General features: G+C 40.0%; 1 protein-coding gene across 1 annotated transcript in view; it reads left to right on the top strand.

The window, feature by feature from the left end:
* Positions 1 to 1123: 1123 nt before the first annotated feature.
* LOC113238711 overlaps positions 1124 to 9220 on the top strand; it is a gene marked incomplete at its 3' end in the record, with an annotated part of 11057 nt that continues 2960 nt past the window's right edge. The window contains 4 exon segments of the mRNA XM_026475548.1: positions 1124 to 1199; positions 2595 to 2867; positions 2997 to 3032; positions 3035 to 3174. Coding sequence (XP_026331333.1) covers positions 1124 to 1199; positions 2595 to 2867; positions 2997 to 3032; positions 3035 to 3174 — 525 coding nt within the window.

Consider the following 9220-nt stretch of genomic DNA (forward strand, 5'->3'; position numbering starts at 1 on the left):
ACCTTCTCATCTATGGTAAAACGTCTCCCTTCGGGTTTCTTAGCAAACTGTTTAATTTGCATAGAGAAAAAAGTCCGAGCTGCCGGTGTCATTTTTTTCTTTTCAACTGTTATATGCCCAGATTTCATCAATTTTTCATTCATTGCCATTTGTATTCCGAGCTTTACGTAATTTGGACTTTGTTTCCGATATAATGTCTTTTAGTTGCGTTTCTGTTGCAGTCAAAGGCGTAGTTTCATTTCCTATGTATAATAATCGCGAAAACCTCAGAACTGAAACCTAATAAATAAAAATATGTAATTATGAAGATACTGTTTCCTTTCTAAAATTATTATTTTCAAGATATTTTTGCCATCTTGAAAATAGTAATTATGAAAATATTGGTAAAACGTGCTAGTATAGTCCTTTTCACGAAGGAAGGGTACGGTGGCACTTGAAGCAATTTCATTTCATGCACGATGTATTCGAAGCAAAGAAGAATTGAGAATGAAAGTTAATTTTCTAATAAACTTAAAATCATAGACATACTTAAAATATGTTTCAATTTACATTTAAAATGAAATACTGCTTTTAGATTTCCGTAATTATTTAACTTGAAATTAAAAAACATGAATCTAAAAATTAACTAAAATGACTAAACGCGTAAATTGGAACGGTTTTATTGTAGACATTGACGCAAAAAAATCGGTTACAATCGATACATTTCTCAAATGATGAACGAAATCGTATCATGATTTCTTTACTCTTTCATTATAATTTTATTTTTCAAATCATTTTATGGCTTTAATACAAAACTAAAAAGAGAATTATTATGAAAATCATACTAAGTGATCATTAATCAATTGTTACTTACACTTTTTAATCTACAGTTATTATATTAGTATTTTAAAAGCTAAAATTAAGTATGGCGACACTAGCAAAGCATGAGTCGGTCGGTCATTCAGTATTGTCATCGCTACGGCATCGTGTTTTTTGCGCTGGCAACACTGGTTGGTCGCTGTCATATCAAAATATGTTCGAATCGTCAGTACGAGTGCATATGCCTTGTATGCTGTCCGTGTTTTCAGTTTGCGCTTTGGTTTGTGTTATTGACTTTTTGTTTCGTTGTATTGTTTTTGGCAATATGCCAAAAAAGACTGTGCTGGGTAGCCAAGCCCGTGAATCAGTAATTCGTTTGCGGGATTACTTTGACCGAGAACGTGAGTATGGCTCTACGGAATGAATGAATGAATGAATCGTACGGAATGCTCTTGCCTGTTTCCAACGTTTTGGATCGAGTGGCAAGTGCGTTAGACATCGGTCGAAACACGGTTTCTCGCATTACTCGAGAAAAATATGGAGAGTCTACTTCTAAAGAGAGAAAGTTATCGATCCAAAATAAGAAGCGACCAAGAAAGGCTCCAGTTATTGACATTGACAGTTTCGACGCTGATGCTATAAGACGTCATATTTATGATTTTTACAATCGAAAAGAGTTACCTACTTTACTAAAATTAGTAAGGTCCCTTAGAGATGCTGATCTGTTTTCCGGTAGCGTTACGTCTTTGTGGCGGTTACTAAAGAGAATTGGTTTTCGTTTTAAAAAAGTTAACACGCGAAAAATTATAATGGAACGGGGTGACATAGCACTTGCGCGGGTAACTTTTTTAAGAAAAGCGAAGAGGATCGAAGATTGGACCATAGTTGTATACCTAGATGAAACATGGTTGAATGCCAACCATACGGTTGGTAAAATGTGGACCGATGACACTGCTCATTCTGCAACCAAAGTCCCAGAAGGAAAAGGCGAGCGACTAATAATTTGTCATGCGGGCACATCTAACGGTTTGTGCCAACCATACGGTTGGTAAAATGTGGACCGATGACACTGCTCATTCTGCAACCAAAGTCCCAGAAGGAAAAGGCGAGCGACTAATAATTTGTCATGCGGGCACATCTAACGGTTCCTACAAAATAGTCTAATGGCATTTAAATCTAAAAAAACGGGGGAATATCATGAAGATATGAACGCGGAAGTATTCACGGAGTGGTTCCAAAATATGCTGAATAATTTAGAAGAACCAAGTATCATCATAATGGACAATGCATCATACCACTCCGTGCAGTTAAATAAGCCCCCCACTATGTCTAATAAGAAAAGTGAATTAATTGAATAGCTCAAGGCTAATAATATCGAAGCTGGTGAATCTATGTTAAAGGTAGAACTAATAAACTTAGGGTGGATTTCAACAACATCAAATTTACACCAGAATAACTATCCCAGTATAAATTTATTCTTAAGATTTAATCTACGGTTAAATTAAATTTCGTTTCACCAAGTTAATCTAGGGATAAATTACTCTCGTATAGTTACTCTGCTGTGTCGAATGAATGAAACGAACAGAAACGAGTGAAAGTATTAACCATCCAAATATGGTACGTCGATAATTTCTTAGGTGAGCTATGCCATTGTGTACTTTTCTTTTTGGAGAGGTAGTCATTTCAAACTGACGTTTTGAATAACCTCAAATACGCGAGTGTCATCTTGAGCCGTGGTGTTTGTTTGTTTAGTGTGTTTTAATTTAAATTAGCGACGTGTATTACGACGGCTCCAGAGAAAAGAAAACGTTCGGCCAACTGGACGGCTTCAGAGAAAAAAATTCTAATAGATCTAGTGACTGAGCATTTTAATATCATTGAAAACAAAAAAACTGATGGAGTTTCTATGAAACAAAAACTCGATGAATGGGAGACTATTAGCGTTAAATACAATAGCCAAACAACGCTAACGCATCGTTCCGCAAACAATTTGAAAGCGTAATGGGAGAGCTTGAAGAAAGCTACCAAAAAGGAAGCATCTCTGGCCAGGATGCATTTTATTCAAACAGGTACATGGTTAATTGTTGTGGTTTTAAAATTTGTGCCCGCATGACTATAAAGTACAGTATACGTAAAGTAAGTAATGTACAGTTAACATTGATGGATTATTGTGTAGAAATAAATAATTGTTCTTTTAGGTGGTGGGCCTCCGAAGCCAAAAACGGAAGATCCATATGTGAACACATCATGGGGCTAATTACACCAAGTGCAGTAGGGTTGCATAACCCGTTCGATAGCGACAGTGTAATTATAGAGGAGTCTTTCCTAGATGGTGGACAATTGAATTTAACACAAATTACAACTCAAAATGAAATGGTTAGTTTTGTGTTTTTATAGTAGTCTGTTTTTTCAAATATATATTATCCTACTGCATGTTAAGTTATTTGACCTCAGCCATTGAATATATAGTGGGGACAGTGTTTAAAAATAAATGGTTTTGACGTTTAGGGACCAGTTCTTCATTTGCCTTTTTCTGCTTACAACCTGTTCTGTATTCGACCACTTCTTGATAAGGCTAGTTCTCTTAAAGACCATTTCTGCTTTTGACCACTTCCTTATTTGACTACCTTGGTTACGGTGTGCAAGAAAACTCAAGACTTAATTTACTATGAAATTAAAACCAAACATTGTCTACTTTCATGAAACTTAAAAACAATTAATATTTTAACAAAAATACAAAAAAAACATATCCATACAATATTATAGGTAGGTATCGTTCACTTAAAACTGTAATAATAGAACCGTTTTACCCCCGAAGGGAATAAAACGGATATTTTGCGTCTAGCCAAGGCTTGACCCTAAGAGATTACACTTCGTATTTTGAGAATGAATTACACGTGTTCTAGCCCGTTTCACAGCAATAGTCGCTTATATCGTCGCGCCCCGCCACTGAAAACAGCGCGGGGAGCGCGGGAGGCGCGGGAGGCGCGGCCGGCGGGAGCGCATCGCGCGTTCTCCAGTACCGTCTCAAGAAAAAAGGCCGGCAAGGCCTTAAATTGGGTCAAGCCTTGGCTAGACCCAAAATATCCGTTTTATTCCCTTCGGGGGTAAAACGGTTCTATTTTAGGTCTGAGCCTGCGGCTTGACCCTAAGAGACTTGTTTGGTTTCTGCCGGCCATATAAGGCGTACTGTGAAACAACAATAAGGAATTACCTATTTATAAGTGGATGGTTACAATTACAATACCTAAAAGAGAAACAAGACATGAAAATAATCTAATCTTTATTAATCATCAGAAGAAAGAAACAAATCTTGGTATCCAACAACATAATTATTTTAATTGTTAAGTATCACAACCTCTTAAAATTCTTATTCATGTAATAATCAAATAACAATATAAATTACTGAGATCCGGCAATCAGTCTTAAAAGTTATAATAAAATATTAAAGGAACTACTTAACACATTTGGTGTATCATTGGAATTAGAAGCACTTCTATTAACTTCTCTAAAATAATGTTTAAAGAATGTAGCTCCACTACGCCAATTACCTTTTCTAAGAACTTCGTCAAGGGGTAGTAATCCATAATTTTTAGACGCCACAGCAGAACGGATACTTCCTGGGGATGCATTAATACCTACACTTTCAAAAGCTGATCGTATCCATCCTGCTATCACGCATCGCGACGCGGCTTTAACCGCCCCCCTTGTGGTTATGAACAAATCCGTCAAACGTGGGCGTGCTAACCTACGACTTTCTGAAGTGACAACAAGTTTATTTGTCCAAAAGGGAATATCCAAGTTTTTCTTTGTGTTAGATGTAAATTCCCAACCCGATTGACGAAAACTACTGGAATCGGTTTTAGACCCAAACTTTGGCCAGAAAATTAACGAATTTGCAGTTTTTATCATGTCGCCAGAGCTTATATGTAAAAGAGTCAAATCATGAATCCGACGACCGGTACTAAGGAGGAGCAGCAAGGCAACATGTCTAGATAATTGAAAAAGATTATTATCTTGAGGCGGGTTCACCAAAAGCCAATCTATCAGTATTGATACATCCCATACACATCTCCTGTTAGCAGGAGGTCTACTTAATTGTATTCCCTTAATCACTCGTGCGATTATTGGATGCGAACGAAGCTTTGCCGCATTAGAAAAATCTGAGAATGTACAGATCACAGATTTGTGTACTTTTATTGTTCTCGGCGCTAAATGCAATTTTTTGTGAAGATAACCTAGGAACAGAGCTACCTGATCAGCTGTCGGTTTTAGATGGCAAATTGAATTTAAGGAACACCAATTGCGCCAACGTCTCCATGCTGATTCGTATGTACGCAAAGTTGATTTCCTCCACGAACTCTCTATCAGAGAGATATATTGTGGTGACCAATCTTTAATTAGAGAACTCCAGCCTGAAGCCTCCAAGCCTCCAATTTTAACCGGTTCACTTCTAAGGGAACAGCTTGCGTCGACAAGTCCTTGAGATGATGTTACAGGTTGCGGATCTGATAAGGCGGAGCTGTAGCTCTCCGACGGAGATCCGCTCTCCAGAACGATTTGTCCCACTTGGGTGCTATTATTACAAACGTTCCCCGCGCGTCGTTCAAGTGATGTAAAACTTGAGGAATTAGAGATGGTGGAGGGAACACCCAGGCCAACCTGAACTCCCATGTCCGACTGAAAGCGTTCGTAAAAAATGCTCCCTTGTCCTTGGGGTTCAGACTCGCATATCGTGGAACCACCGCCGAGGAGTCTGACGCAAACAGGTCTATATCTGGAGTCCCCCACCTTTCGAATATTTTTTGAACAACTGCTTGAGAGAGGCTCCATTCTGGAATTGGTTTTTTTCGGGATAGACCATCCGCTGTTAGATTGTATCGTCCGGGAATGAACTGAGGGTGAAGAGTTATACTTTCTTGCATACATATATTTAGCATGGTCTTCGTTAAATTCAAGAGGGCGGCTGATTTGGTTCCGCCTTGTCGTTTTATGTGTGATATCACAGTCCGATTGTCCGATTGTACGACTACAGCCCTGCCTCTTAACGCCGTGATGTGCAACCTTATAGACTGGAACACCGCGAAGAGTTCCTTGACGTTTATGTGCCACTTCTTTTGCTCTGCGCTCCAAGGTGCTGACATCATCTCGCCATTCAATTCTGCTCCCCATCCTATGTCGGATGCATCGGTCGAGAGAAAGAGAGATGGGTTTTGATTGAATATCGGGGAAACTTTGCACAGGTTGTTCATCCACCAATTTATGTCTATTAACGCTGAGCTGGGAATTGGTTGGCTCTGGTCTGGCTGAAACATATCCATTTTGTTCACAGCCCTCTGAATCAAGCGGCAATTTAGGAGACCGAGTGGAACAACAAAAGCTGCGAATATAAGAAGGCCCAATAGGGATTTTGCCTTTCTCCAAGTCCAGACACGTTCTTCTTTTAATTGACTCAATACCAAACCGACTCTCTTTATTTTTATTGCACTCAGACTTTTGACGTTGAGTTCCGTATCCCAAATTACACCTAAGAATTCCAGTTTGCGCGTGGGACGCAAGCGTGATTTCTCGTAATTTATTATCCATCCCAACTCTTCTAGAAGATTCGTGGTCATTTTTATCTGCTTGATTAGAGTATCTAGGTTTTGACAAGCCAGCAGAAAATCGTCTAAGTAAACGATTACACGAACACCTCGGGATCGTAATAAGCTTGCCACCCAATTTGTTAGACGAGCAAAGATAACTGGGGCTACGGACAATCCGAACGGAAGTGCCGTCATTTGATAGCATTGGCCGTCGTACGACAGAGCAAGGAAGCGTCTGTGAGCTGGTTTTATCGGCACGTGTAGGTAAGCGTTGGATAAATCCAGCTTTGCCAAATAATCGTTTCGCTGTAAAAACTTTGGCACCCTGTGGTGGTTTATGAGACGGAATGGTTTTGGATTTAGAAAACGATTCAGTGGTTTCAAATTGAGGACTGGTCTTTGATTGCCATCCGATTTTGGAACCAAGAACATTCGGGATAGGAAAACTGACTCGTGATTGCAAGTTTCTATAGCCCCCAACTGAAGTAGACTTGTTATTTCCGATTGCATAGCCTCCGATTTTACAGTTTGAAATCTGGTTAAGTTTGTCTCCGATTTTGTCATTAAAGGCGGTTTTTTGCTGAACGGGATAGACAAACCCGTCAATATGTTTATGAGGTAAGAAGGGGCATCGTGATTCTCCCACTGTTCTACAAAAAACTTTAGCCGCCCCGCTAGACTGATTTTCGGGGTATAGTCAAAAGGGTTTTGTGGAGTGCTTCCTAGGAGATGGGCCGGATTTAGCGTGCCCTCCCCCCCTTTTTTTGTTGTTTGGCTTTGCCTCAAATGGTTTTTTGAAACCTTTTATAGTTGTGGATGAACACGTAGAAGATTGATTCTTCCTTCTGTTGAAATGGGATACCTTATTTTCAGAAGAATGCTGATCTGTTTTGCGTCCCTGTCGATTGGTTTGGCAATCTGTCAAGACTTTATGAGCAGGGAAGAATTTGTAATAACCACCATTTGTTCTAAAAGTTTCTGAAAGAGCATCTTCGTCAAAGAGATACGCACTAGAAGGTGGTACCTTATGCAACGCACTGTGCATATACTTAGACGGTGGCTTGTATACAGAACGTCTATATTCGATCACCTCGGCACGACGCCCACAGGTATATTGAAGCAGATCATCACTGACTTTTCTGAACTCTGTGTCCGGACCCGTAACATTCTTAATGATAGCCTCGTTAAGAGTTTTTGATTTAACCTCGTTTGCTAAACTTATTAGGGATTCTTTCAGTAGTTTTCTCTGTAGAAGGAGACCATGGGTCACTGCACCTAGAGTTTGGTCAAATTTAACAATATGCTCATATGGAATCCAATTAGGAGTCTTGGCTGAAAGCTGCGTATTTACTGATAACGAGGTAAAAGCTGGAGCAGCCTGCAATTTCTTTTGAACTTCCGCATATCGAAGGTTAGCCCAGGACTCTTTACCAAATCTCTGGCAAACCACTCCCTGGTCTAGTAGATCATCCGGAGCTGGCATTATTTTTGGTTCCGCTTCTCTAACGCAGGGAGGTAGGTCAAACAAATTTGCAGAATACTCAGGAATGTTAGGGTTTAAATCTGGTACACGAAAAGCCGAAGATGAGCGTTCAGTGGAGTTATCTTTGTCATACAGTTCGTAGAATGACGGTTGAACCTCCTCCGAATTAAAAACCGATTCTTCGTCGTCAGAATAATTCACGTTTTCTGCGCCATGATTGCGTAGCAGCTGAGCTACCATTTCCTGTAAAGCCTTGGTTTGTTCCTTAAGAGTCTTGATGTCTTCAGAATCAGTCTTACTTCTTTTTATATTTTGATTTCGCGACATTGGGGATGATAATCTTCTCTTTCTCGAAGGTTTATCGACGTCCGATATCAATTTTTCTACTTCCTCTCTTGAAATAAAAGATGTTTTTATTTCATTTATAGCAGCTAGAAAAAGCTCCAAATTGGCTGAAGAACCATGTATCTTTGATGCAACAGACTTTGGGTTAATAATAAGTGCTCTGCAAAGAGGCCATTCAAGTAAGGCAAGTTTTATACTTTTGAATGTTTTTTTCAGATACAGCCTTTGCATCTGGATGAAATGCCTTCACCAAGGACACAGTGGGAATAGCAAAACGAAGTTTGTTGAAAATCTGTGGATCAATTTTTTGACCAAATAAATCTCTCTTTGAAAAAGCCACGACTTTCCAATCGCGCCATGTTGCTGGGAACACCTGTTCGATAACTTCAATGAGTCGTTGTAGTATCTCCCAATCTCCCGTCGTCGCTTCCGTCGCCGCAAGCTCGCCAAGCGTCGTAAATGCTCTGGGCAATGCCATCGTTTACTTCCTGAAAGAGGGAAATTTCGTAAAGTATACGAAAAAAACATGGGCCATAACATAGACCCTCAGCGTGAGCGGCCGTCTTCAAGATTTGATACGTTGGGACAAAGGAGCCGACGGTCGGTTAACCTTGCTCGGCGGGTTATAATTCTGACCCGACGACCCATTTTGGGTGGACGGGTCGTAGCTTTAGGCGGACGGGTCGTCGCTTTGGGCGGACGGATCGTCGCTTTGGGCGGACGGGTCGTCGCTTTGGGCGGACGGGTCGTCGATTTGGGTAGACGGGCCGCCGAGTTGGGTGGACGGGCCGACGGAATGGGCCGACTGACAGATAGTCTGGGCCGACGGGCCGCAATACAAAACAAACTGACATTGTTTCTGAAAATTCAGTCATAAGGCCATTTAGACTACTAGACTACCGTAGGGCGAGTCCAGCACTCAATATAAAATATAAAAGTAAATCTCACGTACTCATACCTAAATTTACTGTAAAGAAAAAAAAAAAAAAAAAAAAAAAAAAAAAAAAAA

This window comes from Hyposmocoma kahamanoa, unplaced genomic scaffold (assembly GCF_003589595.1).
Source record: "Hyposmocoma kahamanoa isolate Upper Pololo Valley unplaced genomic scaffold, ASM358959v1 97734, whole genome shotgun sequence".
Taxonomy (NCBI): Eukaryota; Metazoa; Arthropoda; class Insecta; order Lepidoptera; family Cosmopterigidae; genus Hyposmocoma; species Hyposmocoma kahamanoa.